A 19,824-nucleotide genomic window follows, 5' to 3' on the forward strand; every position below is an offset into this window, starting at 1 on the left:
CCTACCCATGTACCAAATGATTGAAATCACTGTCTCTGTACAGCTACATCGTTAAGGCTTCACCTTCCAAATCAAGGTAAGGCAGGACAGAGTTGAATATCCAATTTTTAGGAAGACACTGAAATACGATGGGTTGGTGTTTTCAAATTGTTTCAGTAAATGAGTAGAAAATTAGCAGGTCGTAACAAAGTTCACTTTAGTTTCCAAATATTACAGCATTCTTTAAAATGATGAAAAGTGACCAATCAAAATACAACGTCATTTATTGAGGATAATATTACAAGCCAACAGAGAGCTACATCAAAGAAAACAAAATGGACAAAAATTCGCCTGGCATTCACCCTCATAAGAATAGCCTTTGCAGATTCAGCTTAACTGAATCCATTGTAAGAGAACAGAAAAGGAAACAAGAATGATCTACATATACAATTAAAATAGATGTATTCTGTATTATGCAATAAAAATTTCAGTTTCTAATAATGTGAGTAAGATGGAGCAGGCAAGAAAGGGAATGGTGCGATAGAGGCATAAGCAACAGGTGGCCGGACTTGTTTACCAGTAGCCGGATTTTTTAGTTGCTTTTCATTGTCAACAGACTCACTCTCGGACATAAACCTTGATGATGGAATAGTTTCTGTGGCTGAATCATCCTCCAAACAGCTCTGCCAATTATTATATAGACGGTGAAACATAAGCCCTGACATAAATACTGGAAGATAAAGAAGGCTGGCAAGGAACATTCTCCGAGCATTCTTTGTTGTTCTGTTTAAGTAGAAAGACATTGCTGTGCCACCAATCGCCAGAGTAAACAATGATGACTCAAGACAAAACCATCCAGAGGTTAATCCCCCTATAATAACAAAGATGACATATGAAACATCAGAACGAATCCAAAGGAGCAGAATGAAATTAATACTAGTATATGAATCATGTGGAGTCACTCACATTGATATGCCAAGTAACCTACAGGAACCAGATATAGACAGTTCCTCAATGCAACCAAGGCAGTTTTTCGACCAGAAACATCAGCAAGAGAAATCATCTTATACCTGTATGTAAAAAAGATAAACTCTAAGAATATGATACCACAACATAGCTAATAGCAATTTGAGAATACATTAGTCTAATAAATATAACATCTCTTGGCATGAACCATTATCATGAATTTGCCATAGGTGTTAGTCCCACGTCTCATTTAACATGCAGCCTACTATCACTGACGTTCCAATTGACAATATGATATTACAACATACAGCTCCAAAACTGTATCTTGTATAAAATATTTTCATTTGATCAGGATTTGTAACAATAACATGAAGGCAATTTTTAAGATGCAAAGCTGTCTATGAAAGTAGAAGGCTTATATCCAGGTCAAAATTTGATCAAAGTCCAATTATACTACATGCATATCAGACTCTCAGTAGCAGTTTCTCTTGAAGGTGGTTTTTATCCCTTAGGTCCTAAAGAGTTGAACTGTATGATAGACATCTAGTTAAACTCTATGCAACAAGAAGTACAATCAAGTCTCCTCTTCTCACCACTGTGATGCCTATTTCAGATTTGGATCCCGTTACACAGCTTCACATAAAACATTTCAGAAACTGCTTAAAGTACTAGAGTCCATAGATTTCAAAAGTTGCATACCCTCCAGCAGCATAATCGTCACGGCACAAGTATGCAAGGGCCATAAAATGGGGAATTTGCCAAAAATACAGAGCAGCAGGGAGAATCATCCCATTAAGAGAAATTTCACCAGCAGCAGCAGCCCACCTGCAGCACCAATAATTGATGTCAGCTCAATAACAAAACAGTTCCAACATGCACGCAAACTTCTACGCGTAATATGATAGTATAGAAATGTTATCTGTCATAACAATAAGACTCAAGTATGATCTCAAAAACTAATAACGGCAGTGTCTTATCCAAATTATTTAGCACTGGAATCTTCGTAAATATATCCAAGTGCAACTTCAATATAAACAAACTAATTCAGAGTGGAAGACCATTGGATAAATAAAAACTTAAATCAGTTATTGATCCCTGGAACTTCTAACAAGTTCAAATACAGATTAATAGCTACAGCACGCCGGGGGGGGGGGGGGGTGGTGATTATAGAGTAAGCTGTATAACAATTTGGAGCAAGTCAATTGGCTATACTTGCACCAGAAATTAACATGTCCAATTACTAATTTCATAAGTTAACCTTTCAGTTAATTATGTCTAATATTCACAGGAAACTTGCAATTGCTCCAGAACAATAACTAGGCAGACCCACCATACCTTGCAACTTTAACTGTCGATACCTTGCAATCTTAACTGTCGATCCCACATATTAATAACAAGATAACAATGCAATGATAGAAGGTTAAAGTCCCTCCATTGGGATAATAAAAACCATCAAGTAACATTAACAATGGTTTATAATCTATAGTTTATTATTTGTATTGATTTTACTAAAAGCAGCTGTTCAGAGATAAGCCTTCATGAATCACGAGTTTGGAGATCTTAGACATACAGATCAATGGCGAATCTTCTACAGGGGCCAGTTCGGGCTTGGCCCACTAGTAGAAGCACCTATTCCTTCTGCTTGGCTGACACATTCTACAAGCATGTTAAAACGTTACATCTCTTTTTAGAGGATCAATTAGATTATACGGCTACTACAAAAGTATGTTTTTGCTCACCAGAACTATTATATTTACAGTTTTTTCCCATTCTACATGTTAAAATGTGGCATCCTTTTCACATCATTGATTAGCTTACAAGACTACTGCAAATACCATTTTTGTTTTTCTCATTTGTAATTACCAGTAAAGAGTTATATGGTTGGGGAAATAAGAAAGCCAGCGAAGAACAAATTTTCATGAGAAAAGCCAATTCAAAGGCTAGCTAGAAATAAGTTACCCTCTTTAAGTGACACACTTCTTTTATATAGTATGGACCACTAATATTTTATCACCTTATTTCCACAATCAAAATTTAAGGGGGGCACAATTGCTTGGGAACTCAAGTTCATGAAGGGGTCAGTTTTGACCCGAGTTTTAAAATAGTTGCAAGTCTTGTAACAGATTCATTTGGCCTATATGGTGAAAAGTTTGAGTTGGTTGCGGTTTCTCACTTCCTATTGGGCCTTGGACATTGTCAAATTGTCATCATGAAAATATTATCTTGCACTTAACTAACTAATTTCAAAAAAATTAGCTAAGAATTCCTCGCAACAATTCACCCCCCCTCCCTTTTGTGATCCTAACAACTCTCATAACCTTAGTTACATGGACTCGGGAAGGTGGATCGGATTAGATACGGATCTGAGTGTCCAATACGTCAATCTCAAAATTCAGTCTGAGATTTGTACACGGGTACGGGGACTTGGCAGCTAATGTATAATAAATTATATATGTAAAAATTTTAGTTTTTATTTTGCTAAGAAAATATGAAAATAAATAATTAATCTTTTTCAGTAAATAAAAATAAGTTGCAAGGAAATACTATAATAGTGAGAATAAGAATATAGGAGAAGGAGAAGCTGCCAGAAAAAAGAAATAATGTGACACCTCAACTCCTCAAGTAATAAACACATAAAAAGACAAATTAACTTACTTTCGTTTTTCCTCACCCAAACCTATTCTTATTTTTTGCTTATTTTTAACACTTCAAAAGATCCTTTCAAGCACTGTGTTGTTAACTGTATGGCCACACTTCTTGATTCAATCTGCAGCAGGATTTAATGATCTACAGTGTGTTGTTTACTTAGTTTATCACTGACATTCAAAACCATAATGCACTAATTATCGAGAAAACCAAGAATTTGTCTCTTTAAAACTAATATATAGCGTTAACAAACTCATGATACATCAAAATACAGCTTCTATCTCTTCTACCATTTTCAATGTTACCCACATGTAAGAACTTCATAAAGAAAGAGGGTCCACAAGAAATTGGACTTGAACCCATAAAATGAACCAGAATTACTTGATATCTAGAGTGTAAGAGATTTCAAGCACTAAGCCAATAGTCAATAAAAGAAAACCCTAAGATAAACAAAGGAAAGCATAAGCTGAGCTAACTAGACAATCTACAATAGAAACAGAGCATTTGAGCGTTATAGAAAGCCTACCCAAGAAGCGGTGGAATAGCACCAACTACTGCTCCAACCCATGTGTTTACTGGGTGTAATTGCTTCATTGGAGTGTAAATGAATGCATACAGGAGAAGATTTGAGGCTGCTAGTCCAGCTGCCAAGGCATTAGCCTGCAAGAACCTTGTTGCAGGATCAGCAATGTTAGTCACTTGGTCTCATAAAGCAGTAAGCAAGAAAAAGAAAGCAGAACAATATAAAGTAATGGATGTTGGAACATCATTTTGCTACCTTGCACGCTAATAAACTAGTGCCTGCTATCCCAACTGTAGATGCCCAAGCAATTGCATGTGATGCGGTTAGACGCCCAGAAGGTAATGGTCTTTGCATCGTTCTCTTCATTTTAGCATCATTCTTAATTTCAAAAACCTAAAAGATTGAAGTAAATAACAACATCGACAAGAAAATATCGTTATCATCATAGAAAGTTGCAATGGGATTATATGCCGTATCAGCAATGGATAAAAAGGGCATCTAAATTTAGTGAAAGAACTACATATATTGTGGTACAAAAATATGGCTGCATCGTTTCAGTTAGGTCGTCTTGTAAAGGTTTTCAATTGACATAACCAAAATTTCCTGGTTTAGTAAGTGGTGTTTAAAAAAACTGCTGTTTAATTTAAATGTTCCAACCTTCTATCACCTTGAATTGAAGGTTGCACCTCGAGTTTCCCCAACAATGGCTTTAAACCTTTAATAGTGTACTGTAACAACTCTAATAGCATACAATTGAAAAATAATTATATATTTAATCATAGATCATCTACCCCAATACTCCATAGTCTTACACAAAATTCAATGGAAATTTGGGAGAAAACTGATTGATAAGAAGAGAAAAAACTAGTCAAAATTTGTATCATCTAAAGAAAACCTCGTGACAATGGAAAGTTGGAAACCTCAATTAGAGAAATTAACCATATGAACCAGATACCCCAAATGCAAAACAGTATATGGACATCAATTCTTCAGTAATGCTAACCAAACCTTTGTTGGAAATTCTTGATGAAAAAAAAGAAAAGAGCGGTATAAAAGTAAGGTAAATGTCCCACATTAAAAGAAAAAGAGTGCTCTCCCGTGTTTAAATATTGTGGTACTTTCGTCCTACTCAGTTAATTAAGTAGAAAGTGGGTTGCTGACTATACCACACACGCGCACGCGCCGAGTCGAGTCCGTTAGGCTCGGGCCTCGGGGAATGCAATGCGCGGGCATCGGTGGGCAGGCTGTGGGCCCTCTATCTTTTTGGAGAAATTTTTATCTTACTTTGGTATCGGAATTTTCTCTATTAGAGTTTAATTAGCCCTTGATTCCAGCTAATTAATTGGAAAATTTATTTCTTGCCGTTTTGGTGTAACGTATCTGGTTGCTTGGTTGAATGAACCTAGACACTTTCTTGTGGTAACCGTTGCCTGCTTCTTCCCTATAAATAGTCATGCTTTCACCATCCATAATACACGATCACAAAAACTCTCTTGTGTCTAAACTTTCAAACACTACTCTCTTATGATTTCCAATCGGGTTTGTGAGTGCATAGAAACTCCTATGCTGGCTTATCCCGGAGGGCGACCACTTTGCATCTACTAGAGGTAGTGTGGAATCATCTTTTAGGTCAATGGTTATCCACGACGCGATTACTGTCATTTGGTTCTCATCCTATTGAGATAAGTTATTACTGTTTTCATAACATATGAGTCTAACAATCTAAAAGACGAATATGACTTCCAAATTTCTAATTCATGATATATCTAAGTTAAAACCCCCTTGATGGAAAAAATTATAAACGTTAGGCTGTTAGGATGCGTTTTTATTTGGAATAAATTGATGTTGCTTATGTGCGATAAGAATGCTTTATCTAATTCTGATGTTAAGTTTGTTAAGGATGATAGAACCTGTAAAGGCATGTTGTTGCACTTTATGTCGATGGATATATAAATGGTTTTTTTTCGTGCAAAGGATATTTGGGATGCTTTAGAGAAAAAGTATGGAACTGAAGATGTTAGAACTAAACATGATTGTGTTAGTAAGTGGTTAATTTTTCAAGTTCAGGATGATGAACCTATTATTGATCACGAGCATGCTCATGAGAATGTTTGTATTAATATGGGTGCTGAAGGTTTGTGTATCTCTAGTATAACCCTTGCTATTTTTCTTATTGAGAAACAGCCTCCCTCTTTGAAGGATTTTCGCATCCCATGGAAATAAGATTTTACTGTTTTTATAGCATATAAGTCTAACAATCTTGATGATCCAAGAGATTTTTCAACATATAGTGCAATAGCATGCCTTAACAGGTTTTATCATCCTTCCTTAGCAGACTTAACATGAGATAAAACTTTCTTATCATTAGGTTCAACGATTTCATCAAGCACATAAGCAACATCAATTTGTTCAAAATAAAAACGCATCCTAACAAGCCAACGTTTATTATTTGGAAGCCGTATTCGCCTTTTAGATTGTTAGTCTTACATGCTATAAAAACAGTAAAAACTAATCTCAATAGGATGTGAATTAAATTATAGTAGTCGGGTCGTGGGTAACCACTGACCTAAAAGACGATTCCGCGCTAACTCCTTGTGTAGTAGTCGCAAAGCGGTCGCCCTCAAAGATACGGAGCAGGATTTTGTGTGCACTCACAAATTCGACTAAAACACAAGTAAGAGAGCAGACTTTAAAAGTTTAGAGAGAAGAGAGTTTATGTGATTGTATATTATGGTTGGTGAAAGCACATCTTTTTGTAGGGAAGAAGCAGTTACCACAAGAAAGTGTCTAGGTTCATTCAGCCAAGCGACCGGATACATTACACCAAAACGGCAAGAAATAAATCTACTAATTATTAGCCAGAATCAAGGGCTAATTAGACTCCTACAATTAAAATATATTTGAGAAAATTTTGTAACCAAAGTAAGAAAAAAAGATAAAAACTTTTCCAAAAGAAATAGGGCCCAAGCCCACCCACGCTCACACATCGCATTCCCCAAGGCCCCCAACTCGGTGCGCGTGCGTGTGTGGTATAGTCAACAACCCACTTCCCACTTCCCACTTAATCAACTAAGTAGGACTAAGGTACCACAATATTTAAACAAGGGAGATTTATACCTTACTTTTATACCACTCTTTTCTTTCAATATTTCTTTCAATGTGGGACATTTACCTTACTTTTATACCACTCTTTTCTTTGTTTTTCATCAATAATTTCTTTATTTTGTAAGTTAGTTAAGTCATTGTATGGGCTTAAGCAAGATCCAAAGCAATGGCATGACAAATTTGACAATACTACGACTGCTAATGGTTTTCATGTTAATGAAGGTGATTCTTGTGTTTATTTTAAACATGATAGCCATGGTTGTATTTCTTTCAATGTGGGGCATTTACCTTACTTTTATACCACTCTTTTCTTTGTTTTTCATCAAGAATTTCTTTGTTTTGTAAGTTAGTCAAGTCATTGTATGGGCTTAAGTAAGATACAAAGCAATGGCATGACAAATTTGACAAGACTATGACTGGTAATGGTTTTCATGTTAATGAAGGCGATTCTTGTGTTTATTCTAAGCATTATAGCCATGGTTGTGTGATTATTTGTATTTATGTGAATATAGCCATCGAGTAAATGAGACAAAAGATTTTTTAAGTTCGATTTTTGATATGAAAGACATGGGTGAGGTAGATGTGATTTTGGGTGTAAAAATCAAAAGGACTCAAAATGGCATCTATCTTAACCACTCTGTTGAAAAACTTCTGAAAAGTTTGACTCATTTAATGTCGATCCAGTTAGAGCCCCATATGACCACATATTCCACCTAATGACCTAAAGAAAAATAAAGGTGATCTCGTTCAACGGAATATGCTAGGATGCTAGGATTATTGGTAGTGTTATGTTTCTTATGAACTATATTAGCAAATTAAGCTAGTACACTCATAACTCGAATGGTGATCAATAGATTCTTAGGTATCTTAAAGGTACCATGGATTGGGACTTCATTGTTATTCGCAAGCTGCGATTGGTGTACCATGCCTACAATGGCAAGAAGAGACACATTCGTCTTTGACATAAAGCTCGCAGATCCGTTGACTAAAAGTCTATGTACAAAATAGTTTTTGGAAACTTTGGAAGGGATGGCTAAAGCCCGTTGTATGAATTGTAAAGTAATGAACTCCTACTCATTATGAGTTCAAAGGGGAACATTATATAATAATTCTGAAGCACAATTTTTTATTTTTGTCCATCCCTAGATGATTTCTGAATATTATACAGTCAATTGTGTGACTCAAGTGATAGGGTCCTAACCCTCTATTAAGTTCAAGACAAAGGTCACTTGGTAGGAAAGGGATCATAGCTTGATGTTCATTATGCGTCAATTCAAGTAGCGACACATTAGCACTTACGCAATTGTTTGTGTTGCCCAAAATTCATTTTTTCCTTTTTTTTTTTTCTCATCTTCAAATTTGTGGGGGATTGTTGGAAATTCTTGATGAAAAACAAAGAAAAGAGTGATATAAAAGTAAGGTAATTGTCTCACATTGAAAGAAAAAGAGTGCTCTCCCTTGTTTAAATATCGTTGGTAAGGTGCATTAAATTTAGTTTTAAGTTTTTAACCGTGCAGGATTAAAAAAAAATTAAGATGTGTGCCTAGGCGTGCCTCTGGTGCACCTCAGAAAAATTGTCATGCGTGGGCCAAAAAATAGCCCATGTTGTCTTGCACCTTGGCACACTTTTTATACACATGGGTATGTGTGGAAAAGTTTATGTTCAGCCAAACCTTAATTAGTGGGAGAGATTTATTAAGTGGAATGTTTGGGTACTGAATAGGGCATCAAGGATGGGAGGGTAAAAGTATAAAATTGGGAGCGGAGCAATGACGTAATAATCAGAAATAAAATAACAATTGTGCATTTATCATTTAGCAGCCAAACGTTTAGGGAAATGGCATCAGATGACAAGGAAAATCTAACAGCTAACCTGATTTAAAGAGTTAGCAGATGCTGCAACCATCATTGTCCCAGCACAAGTATAACAAAGGCCAGCAAGATCAATGACCTGGCCACTGCCAAGAACATATCCAGTTCCAGAAGTTGCAACCACCAGCATGCTGAGATTTATACACATAATCAGAATGATATAAATTAATATACAAATAAATAAATAAAGGAGTCAGACAATCATATTTCATTAATAAAGCAGAAAAGAAAAACAAACAGAAAGCATGATATTCATTAGATATTAATAGCAGAATCAATTTTAAATCAGAAGATCCTATACCCTTCTCCCTACTTTTATCTGAATCAAGACACTGATCAAAAAATTTTCCAGCATCCTTAACTATAGATTACTACTACTATACGGATTTTCAAACAAGCCATACAGCAATAGACTTCAACTTAACGACTGAACCATATTTTGCGATGTTAACCTCTAATCATCCACCTTCTTAAGTTATAACCAGCTATGTATCTGGGCATCACTACATATAAGGAGCACAAGAAAACCAAGCAAAGCATGTTTACCCTTTTCCATATATTACACTAAACAAAGTTGACAAATTATCTCTAAACCCTACCAGATGTAAATTTGCTTCCACAACCCAGAATATCTTCAATCTTTTAGCTAAAATCAGTTCGTGCTGCAAACTTTTTATTTTATTTGTTTTTAATAGGCATTGAACCTTACCCTTACGCACTAGTTTACGCCTCTGTCTCCTATAACACCAAATGAGTCAAGTATTAATACATCTCATTACATTTAGCCTCAACACTTTTCATAGACACAAGCTTTCATTAACCCTCAGTCATATAGCACTATAGGTCTGCAAGTTCAAACTTCAATCAAATTGTCATATGATCGCATGATATGCAACATTACAATCATGTCCTAGCTTCCATTGGTTGAATACACAGGTTTTCTAATCCAACACCGTTTAATCTCATTGGAATAGCCGACAACTCCCTTCAACGGCAAACTGAAGATCTCAACTAGCATCCTATAGCTATAATGATCCAATTCTATTGCAAATACTTAATCGAAGCACAAGATTTGACCTTTCCACATTCAATTCATAAACAAAACAACCCCAAATAAGAATAATCTAGTAACATAAAAAATTGCATCATCCCCAAATAAATAAACAATTCTAACTCACATAAAATAAACAAACAAATTAATTAAATTATGATCCAAAATCAGGGTAAAAATGGATCAAATAAAGCAAATTTCAAATATACCTTAACTTAGCTTTAGAAAGCTCCCAATAACAGCGACCATAATGAGAAACAACACCAAAAAGATCGCGAGAAAGCGAAGACGAAGTATCAACAGAAGCAGTGGCAGTAGCAGCAATCCCTAATTGATTAAGCCCTAATCCGATTTTAGTGGATTCATTAGGGATTGTGGATGAGTAGAGATGAGAGAAAGAGCTCAATCCGCCATAACTAGAATCAAAAGATGGAGAGCGTTTTTGCAGAGAAGAAATAGGATTAGGGTTTAGGTTAAGATTAGGGTTTGGATTTGATGAGAGAGAAAGTAGTCTCTTGGAAGAGAGAGAAAGGGAGGTTCTCCACATGGTGGAGCTCCGAAAATGGGACTACAGAGGTTGTTCTCCGCCGGCTGAAAATGCCCAACTTCCAAGAACAAACTCAACAAAGAGAAGGGTATCTTAATACTTGTACGATTAATTTATTTATTTTTTTGGGGATATTCTTAGGGGTGTCCATTATTTGAGTTGGTTCGGGCTCTAATATTCTTTTTTGGCTAGATAATTGGTGTTGTTCTACGAATTTAATTACTTTATTAGATTTAAATGTTTCTGATATTCAAAATCTAGACCTTACAGTTGATCAATTTATTACTGAAGATCATTCTTGGGATATTGCAGCTCTATCTTTAGTGGTACCTCCTCACATAGTTCAGACCATTAAAAGTATTCCTTTGCCAGTTAATGATACTTTTGATGAACCCTGTTGGGGTTTTTCTGGTAATCGAGAGTTTACGGTAAAGTCAGCAACCTGGTTAGCTCATAACTTTAGTTCTCCTGCAAAATGGGAATTTTCTTGGATTTGGAAACTTGATATTGCTCCAAAACTAAAGATATTTATTTGGCAACTGCTACTTAATGGTCTTCCAACTAGAAATAATTTGATTTACCGTAATATTAATGTCCCTCATATTTGCCCCTTTTGTAATTCACATGCTGAAACACAGGATCATCTGTTTCTAAATTGTCCATTTATTAGACAGTATTGGGATGCAGATATCGTTAGTCATTGGATGGGAACTCAAGTTAATACCCCGAATCTCCTTACTCTTTTTCGGGACATTCGTCATAATGTTAACCTTCCTATAAAAAAGATTATTGTTTCTTTATGGAGTATATGGAAAGGTCGTAATGCTCTTATTTTTAGTCATATCCCCTCTACTATAATGAGTATTTATTCTAGAGCTTTCAAAATATTTACAGAATGGAATATTCGTTCTCATCTTGATTCTTTTAATGACATTGTTCCCAAGACCCATTCTCCTCTTTACCATAAAACCATCCAAGTAGCTTAGTCCCCTCCTGTTCAAAATTAATTTTGATGGTTCTGTTTGTAATAACTTTGGGTCAGCCGGAGTTGTTATTAGAGATTATTGTAGGAGTTTATAGGTACTACGCAGCGGAAATAAACATGAATCATATTCATACAGTACCTAATCCAAGGATCTAATGCATAACACATAAAGAACAAATAATTGTACCTTTGAAGCGTGATTCCACGTGCGATCGAGCAAGAACAAAGGGAGACAAAGAACCCCAAGCGTGATTCCTCTACTTGGTCCACAGGCACAAGTTAAACCTCCACTAATGCTAGTTAGTCGTGACTGAACGCATCAATCAACCTTCAACGGAGAGGAGAGGAGACAAACGAGCCACGAACCACCACCACCACCACGAGCAACCACCTTGCTAGGGTAGTCCGTACAGTTGTACGGATGAGGGGAAGGAGAGAGGCGTGTGAGAGAGAGTTCTAGAGTGTTTGGTTGCTTGTTTCATAATTCACTGTATGAGTGAGTTGTGACTTAATGCAACCCTAGGCATGGCCTCTATTTATATATCACATATATAATTAGAGTCCATGTGAAGCCCAAACACTTAGCCCACTTCTAACTACACTAGCTTTATTCCTTACATGGCTTGTTATATCCTCATGAGGCCCATTAATGGGCCTCTTACTTGTTTAACCCAATACCCTTGTTGTGTGACCTCATAGGATCCATTCTATAAGGCTTTGGGCTATTTAACTAACCCAAAGATCAATTATCATATCTAGCACCAGATATTGACGACCCTATAAAATGAACTTATTATCTCCATAATAGTGATCCTCGATATATCTAGTAATTGCACTTATTGAAGACATAATTCCTTCAATTATACAGGAAATAATGTTGTTAGTCGTGCTTATAATCTTGGTACCTCGACTCCTATTATTGCAGAAGCTACAGCTCTGCGTAACAGTCTTCTCTTAGCTATTGAACATAATATACAAAAACTTTTTATTGAAGGTGATAACCTGTTAATTATAAATATTTTGCAGAATAAAGCACGCTGTCCTTGGAAAATTCAATTGCTAATGAATGACATTAAGAAGTTGCTGGCTCACTTTGAGGTTGTTTCTTCTTGCCATGTGTATCGAGAAGCTAATCGTGCAGCAGATTATGTTGCAACTATAGGTCATCAAATTTCAGGCTATGTAAACATTGACCCTAATGTAGATGTTAATTTTTCTTATTTTATTTCTTTAGATAAGTTAGGGTATAGTCTTGAGAGAAGACTTACCTAACTTTTGTATTTTTCTTATCAAAAAAAAAAAAAAAAAAAAATTATTTGAGTTATATACAATTGAGAGTACTGATGTTTGGGGAATGTTGCAGGGGAAGTACTGAAGTTTAAAATCTTGCAGATAGAGTACTAATCTGAAGACTTACCCACTAAAACAGGTTACCTAATATTTAAAAAAAAAGCTAAATATAAATTTCTGACAAAAAGTCAGAGAGTACTAATGTTTGAAGCTGGAGAGTACTAATGTTTGCAATTGTTCAATAAATTTGGCTGTTAAAATATAGCCGTTACAATCCCCAAAATTAAAACTGCCACATATATATATGCATCTCCATAGCCAAGCTCTCCTCTTGCTTCTGATCAGACCAACAAAAAAAAAATTCAGTCAATATAATTCCAGTTCTTGAAATAATTTTAACTAAATATATTTGAAGAAAAAAAAATGTCGAGGTTGAGCAACTCTGGCTGATGTCACTGTGGGTTATTGGTGTCTAAGAGCAGAGCTTGGACCAAAGACAACCCAGGCAGGAGGTTTCTGGCATGTCCTGATTATGATGCAGAGACTCACAGGAGGGGTTGCAAGTTTTTTAGGTGGGTTGACATGGAAGACCCTAATGAATGGCAGACTGAGGTGATTTTGGGGCTTATGCAGGAGAAGCAGGAACTCAAGAATGAAGTAATTGAGATGAGGAAGCAATTGAAGCAAGCAAACAAGTATGCTAAGAAGATAGAGAGTGATTATGTTTTGCTGAAAATAAAAAGGGCTGCTAGGATGAATGTGGGCATTAACTGTGACTTGTGGAAGGTTGTTATTGTGCTCATTGTTGTAGGAATTTGGTATTTAGTGAAAAATTGATAACTTGTAGGTGTAGTGAAGTTTGTATTAGTACCTCATGCAGCTAGTTGGTTTTCCTTTTCTTCTTGTTTGCTAATTCCTGTGTAGTAAGAAGTGCAATTAGTGCATTGATGTAAGTGACTTTATTAAACAAGAAATAAAATTTATTTTGAATAATTTATGTACCTGCAATGCTTGACTGGAAATGATGTTGCTGTTTTGGCTTTTTTGGCTTGACATAGGGTAGTGATCTTGAGAGAAGGAGTACACAGTTTGCTCTCCTTCTATGTCTGTGTACACAGCTCTGTGTGGTTGCTGATTAGTTGGTCTAGGGTTGGGAGGCACCTAAAAAATGGGAAAAAAACCATGTTAGATAATTGTAATTTTAGGTATAAATATGTAAATGACAGAGTTACAGGTTCATACTGATGCAACTCTCTGAAAACCACTTGGATATGTGTAGACACCATAGCCCCTCATGTGCATTGGCATTGAACTGGTAGGTGCCCTAGCACTAGGTTGTGGCTCTTCTGTTGTGGATGTGTGATGGTGGGCTTCTCTCTCTTTTGGGACATTCTTACATCCCCTTTTGTTATGCCCCTGTACTCCACACAAACTGCAAGTTTGAGGGTTTCCTGTCTTCCTCAACTTTTCAGTAGATGTTGTTTCTCCTGCCTGGTATCTTCTCTTGGTCTTGGGTCTCCCTTGAATTTTTTTCATTTTTGGAGGAATGACAGAAGCATCTGATTAAGGCCATTCTTGGGGACCATTCAAAGGTTCTAGCAGGAAAGCATATGCTTCCATGTATTTCTCTTTGCTGAAAAAATCACTCACATAGTCCTCAGGCTGGTCTGACTTGTTCCAAATAGCCACAACAGCATGCTTGCAGGGAATCCCACTCAGTTGCCAAGCATTGCAACTGCAAGTTCTTCTCTGCAAGTCAACAACAAATTTATCCTGTGTTGCACCCCTCCTAACTCCATAACAGAACCCCCCATCACAAAAAGCATTCCAACCCCTTGCCCAAATCTTGACTTTCTCTAGTCTTTGTTGTATCCTAGGGCATAAGACTAAGTTCTTCCTACCAATTTCATCTCTTTTTTGTGAAGTCTTTCCATCAACCCCTCCCTAATATCCTCAAGCATTGTTATTATGGGCTTATGTCTTGAACCTAGAATGTATGCATTGAACACCTCACTCATGTTGTTGTCTACACTATCACAACATGACATAGGGGAGTAGAATGCCCTACACCACTTCTTGTAATTTCTTTTCATCAAATCTTCAGCTGCATCTGCTGAAATAACCCTCATTATTTCTATGTTGTTGATGAATTCATTCTCAGTGTTGCTCTTAGCAATTGTCCAAAATTGCTTTCTGTATTCAAGACCCCCACCAAAAACCCCTCTGAAATCGCAGTAGACATGTCTAGCACAGACCCTAGTCTCAGCCTCTAGGAACACACCTGAAACAGCAGCTAACAAACCCTTTTGCTGGTCTGACATGAAAGTGTACCCAGCTCCAGTTGCTGTCTCAAGATCATCAGCAAGAAGTGACAAAAACCAAGACCAACTGTCAGTGCTTTCTACCTCAACAACAGCCCAGGCTAAAGGAAACATTTGGTTATTTCCATCTCTTCCTACAGCTACAAGAAGTTGGCCCCCAAAAGGTCCTTTTAGGAAACAGCCATCAAGAGAGATGAAGGTTTTGCACCCAACTTTGAATCCTTTTTTGAGTGCCTCAAAGCACAAATACAATCTCTCAAACACATTAGCCTTCATTTGCAACTTCACAGTGTTACCCCTATTACTTCTCAGAATTTCTGCAGCATACCTTGGTAGCAAAGAGTACTGCTCTGTATACTCCCCTACAATCAAAGACTGGCCCTTCTTCCTAGCCCTGTAAGCCTTAAACCTGCTAATCCTTATGCCCCTTTCTAGCCAAATAGTTTCTCTAATGTCCTGCAATTTCATGTATGGGTTTACCCTTAACCAATTAGCATAAGTATTGGCAATCCAAGTGGAGGTCAGCAATGACACCTTTGATTGCCTACCACAACTATGCTCTCCAACATGGGTTTTGACAACAAAGTTTCTTTTACCCTTCTCCCATGATGCCCATATTTTCCAACAACATCCCTTATCTTCATGCCTACACTTTGCTCCCATTCTGTTTGGGTCATTCCTGTAAAACTTAATATTCCTCCCACTACCTACACAGTAGTCAGTAAGTGCCTTCCTAAACATGACTGCATTGTCAAATTGCTGCCCTAAAAAAAATTCAGATTTCCTGTTCTCACTGTTAATTACCCCTTTTTTGTGGCTTTTTCAGGTGCTACAAGATAGCCCACATCATCTTCATCATCATCCTCACTAGGGCTATCTTCATCACTCCCACCTTCCCACATATCATCACACATGTTCACTGATTTACCCTTAGACTCTGCTACCCTTTTCAACATCCCTAGCTCTTCCTCTAAATCAAATTCATCCTTCTTTTCTTGTGTCAGTTTGTCTCTAGCACTTACAAACTCAACATCATCTTCATCAGTTCCCTCACTGTCATAGTAAAATTGCACATCATCCCCACTTACTCTAGGCTCAAAAGACCCACTAACAAATCCATTCAACAAGGAAGTAAAGGTCCCTGCACCAGACCCCCGGCCCCTGATTACTACTTTGCCCCAAATTACCAACAGTAAAGGGTGTTTGCATGTACAACTCATGTTCACAGTACAAATGAATGACTCTGCACTCTAGTAACAAAGACAAGAATGGATCAAACTGTTTCTTGTCAAAAGAAAAAAACCTCACCCCATCTTTCATTGTTTTCCTAGGGTCTAAGAAGTGAAGCTTCACAATGTCAGTGTATCCCAGGGACTCTATTAGCTGCTTCACATAAGAGCTGTCAACAGTCTCTGGGATATCATCACAAACAGTCACCCTACCACCCCTGTAATACATGTCATCCCCTTCAACCCACATTCCTCCATGATTTATAACTATACAAGGTTTTAATGCATCCATACTTTCTGCCAACAAGTAACCATCTCACAATAAGCATTTGGTAAATAAACATGAAGCATTCATAGCATAAACAGCAATTCATATGAAATTAACATACATTAATTGAATAAAAAGAACAAGAGAGTGTAAAAGAGGCAGTAACATAAATGGCTTCATTGATATAAATAAAATTCATCCATTACAAAATGGCTATACAAGCCAAGCCATTCTAATTACCCTACTCATTGTCATGGTAGTGACAAATCCCAAAATGTTGTTCATGATTTGTCACCTACACAAAAACCTACTCTACCATGACAATGAAATCCTACCATTCACAACTTCAGATTTTTTTAAAAAAAAAACATAAAAACAAGCTTAATTCTAGCAGCATCTATACCCAAAAACCTGCTTGCTGCACAGACCCCCCCCCCCAACCTAACTACAACAACCTACTCCTCCTCCTTGAACAGCAGAGGGAAGCCATCAAAGTACACGGTCATGTCGTTGTTGATCCACGCATGGAAGTCACGACCATCATTGTAGATTAGGTTGTTGAGGATCCACTCATTCACAGATGCCCGTCCCGTGGACCGAAGAAGGGTTGGAGTCGGGCTAGGTGGCGAGTCTTCCACCATAGACGCCACTTCCTGCAGACCTGCTTAACAGTGTCCCTACTGAGCCAGTCCAGCTTCGGAAAGACGTGGACCACCAGCAGATCTGGGTCGCTGAAAATAGGGTGAGCGTCGGAAAGCGCATCCATACCTAGGTCAATTAAGGAAGTTAGACATCGATTTCACCAGATCATACCCTACTCTGTTTCACTAAGACCAAACCCTAGAATTTCTACCCCAATTCTACCCAATTCACACAAAATTAAGCTAAACAAACAAGACAACAAGATTATTCCATCAAATAACATGATCTAGACAACATAAACAAGCAGAATCACATGAATAATATTGTTTACAGAATTTTTTTTTTAAAAAAAAACAAACTTTTATGGCGAATTCACAACAAATTAAGCAAAACATACACGAAAACACAATTATCCCATAAAATAACATGATCAACACAACATAAACAACCAGATTCACATGAATTTTTTTTTTTTTAAGCAATTTCAAAAAAAAAAAAAAAATACCCATAGCTTTAATGGCGAAATAATGAAGAAGAAGACAAAAAAAATAGAATATACCTCTTGTAGACTGCAGCTGAGCTAACTTCGCTTTCTTGCTTGAGGTTTCACAGTCACACTCCCACATTAATGGCGGAATTCTTCAGCAGTAAGTTGGAGTTTTTTTTTTTTTTTTTTTTTTTTTTTTTTTTTTTTTTAAGAGAGAGAATGCTCTGTTTAGATGAAGTGATGAGCAACAAATGGGGAGAGAGAGTACATATAAAGGCATTCAGCTTTTCATTTCTCACGCCAAGAGCTGTGTAATGATGGATTTAGCTTCCCCAAGTACAGCTGATTAGACAACTGCTTTTTTAAATAATTTAAAACAAAGAAAAATAGAGGAAACCGGTAATTGGCAATTGCCTCCGGAAATTTTACCTCCTACTGTGGGTTGAGTACCCTTTTCACACAAAAAAAAACTTTAGTACTCTATGTGCAACTTTGTCCAAACATTAGTACTCTCAATTGTATATAACTCTCCATTATTTGGATAAAAACCGAAATCCAATTCAATCCAAACCGAATTATCAATTCGAATCGGATCCAAACTTTAAATCGGATCGGATCGGATTGAATTTTTTTGAAAATTCGGATTTTCGGATCGGATCGGATTGACCATGTTCGGATCCAAAAAACCGAAATAACCGAATTATGAAAGCGTTATTTTACAAAAAAATATTGTTCATATTAATCATGTTAAATTATGTTCGTGATTATAATAATATTAATAATGTAATCTATGTTTTCAACACTTGTATAAATCATGTACGACTATACTTTCAAGAATTGAATTTTATTATTGCAACTTTGTTTTTGTAATTGCATTAGACCAAAAAAATTTAGCAATGTATTTTAATTCGGATTTTCGGATTGGATCCAAATAACCGAATTATAATTCGGATTGGATCGGATCGGATTTGGTAATAAGTAATTCGGATCGGATTGGATTTGAAAACTAAAAACCGAAATTTAGTTTGGATCGGATTGGATTTGGGCTAAATCCAAACCGAAAACCGAATGGACACCCCTGGATATTCTACGTTATGCCGGTTTTCCTAGGGTAAATACAAGTTGATTTTTGAGATTAACAATTCTTGTTTAATGTATGACATTTTTGTAAATAAATTAAAAAAGTTTACCTTAAAAACAGGGAAATTTTGGGTAAAACTACCCTAAAGATATGGCCATTTATGAACAACTACCAATTTTATTTTTATTTATTCAGAACTCTCACAAGTTTGAAATTCTCAACACATGATAAAAAAAAAAAAAAACTAAAAGATGTATTTTGTATATATGTATATCCTCAACACAATTTAATTCCATTATCTATGTTATCGCTTTTTTAACCTATCTATATCTTGTATATTTTGTACCGATTAGGAAGTTAGCAAAATATATATATATATATATAGAGAGAGAGAGAGAGAGAGTCATCATTCAAAAAAAAAAAAAAATCAAAAATCTAATTATTTCAACGCTCGACAAAACACCTTGATGGAAGAAGGATGGCGTTTAGTTTTGACCTTAGAGTCGGGAGAATCCCTAAAATATACACCTTGGATCTGGGCGCAGAGCCTTGTTCAGCGAATACGTACCTACGCTGTAGTCTATTTTGTCCCAGCTCTGAATTTTCGTATAACTCAGTCTGATAAGTGTGATGGTTCGAACCCAAATTGGAACCATGAGTTTTCGTATTGTTTGAGCAAAGATAGGTTGTTTAAAACCCAAACCAGCAAAACTTACATAACAATAAAAATATATTGTGCTGCTTTGGGGTTTATGACTGAAGATTGGCTCATTGGCCTCACAAGGTTAGAGGTGAACAAAATCCCTACTGATAAATGTGACTTCCGTCGTCT

The 19,824-nt window shown here is 36.5% G+C and overlaps 2 protein-coding genes across 2 annotated transcripts; both read right to left on the minus strand.

The window, feature by feature from the left end:
- Positions 1-238: 238 nt before the first annotated feature.
- Positions 239-10,824, minus strand: LOC145605213 (protoheme IX farnesyltransferase, mitochondrial-like). The gene is made up of 7 exons (XM_081661252.1): positions 10,352-10,824; positions 9,093-9,222; positions 4,370-4,507; positions 4,118-4,251; positions 1,645-1,770; positions 946-1,049; positions 239-850 (listed from the first exon to the last, which is right to left on the minus strand). Exons 1-7 carry the CDS (start codon positions 10,687-10,689, stop codon positions 474-476), a joined length of 1,347 nt encoding a protein of 448 aa, XP_081517378.1. The 5' UTR covers positions 10,690-10,824; the 3' UTR covers positions 239-473.
- A 3,703-nt stretch (positions 10,825-14,527) lies between these two features.
- On the minus strand, positions 14,528-16,026 carry LOC145604004 (uncharacterized). The gene is made up of 2 exons (XM_081659963.1): positions 14,974-16,026; positions 14,528-14,908 (listed from the first exon to the last, which is right to left on the minus strand). The coding sequence occupies exons 1-2, from the start codon at positions 16,024-16,026 to the stop codon at positions 14,528-14,530; spliced, it is 1,434 nt and encodes a 477-aa protein (XP_081516089.1).
- Between the last annotated feature and the right edge of the window lie 3,798 nt (positions 16,027-19,824).

The sequence above is a fragment of the Chenopodium album genome, chromosome 22, assembly GCF_948465745.1.
Source record: "Chenopodium album chromosome 22, dcCheAlbu1.1, whole genome shotgun sequence".
In the NCBI taxonomy this organism is placed as follows: domain Eukaryota; kingdom Viridiplantae; phylum Streptophyta; class Magnoliopsida; order Caryophyllales; family Amaranthaceae; genus Chenopodium; species Chenopodium album.

What these genes read in the sequence shown, in the direction of transcription:
- LOC145605213 (XM_081661252.1), bottom strand. Translation starts at nt 10,689, where the DNA reads ATGTGGAGAACCTCCCTTTCTCTCTCTTCCAAGAGACTACTTTCTCTC. An exon ending in GCTATTCCACCGCTTCTTGG is followed by an intron (nt 1,771 to 4,117) that starts GTAGGCTTTCTA and finishes TTGGTGCTGCAG; the next exon opens with GTGGGCTGCTGCTGCTGGTG. An exon ending in GACGATTATGCTGCTGGAGG is followed by an intron (nt 1,050 to 1,644) that starts GTATGCAACTTT and finishes TTTTACATACAG; the next exon opens with GTATAAGATGATTTCTCTTG.
- LOC145604004 (XM_081659963.1), bottom strand. Translation starts at nt 16,026, where the DNA reads ATGTTTAGGAAGGCACTTACTGACTACTGTGTAGGTAGTGGGAGGAAT. An exon ending in TAGACAACAACATGAGTGAG is followed by an intron (nt 14,909 to 14,973) that starts GTGTTCAATGCA and finishes TGAGGATATTAG; the next exon opens with GGAGGGGTTGATGGAAAGAC.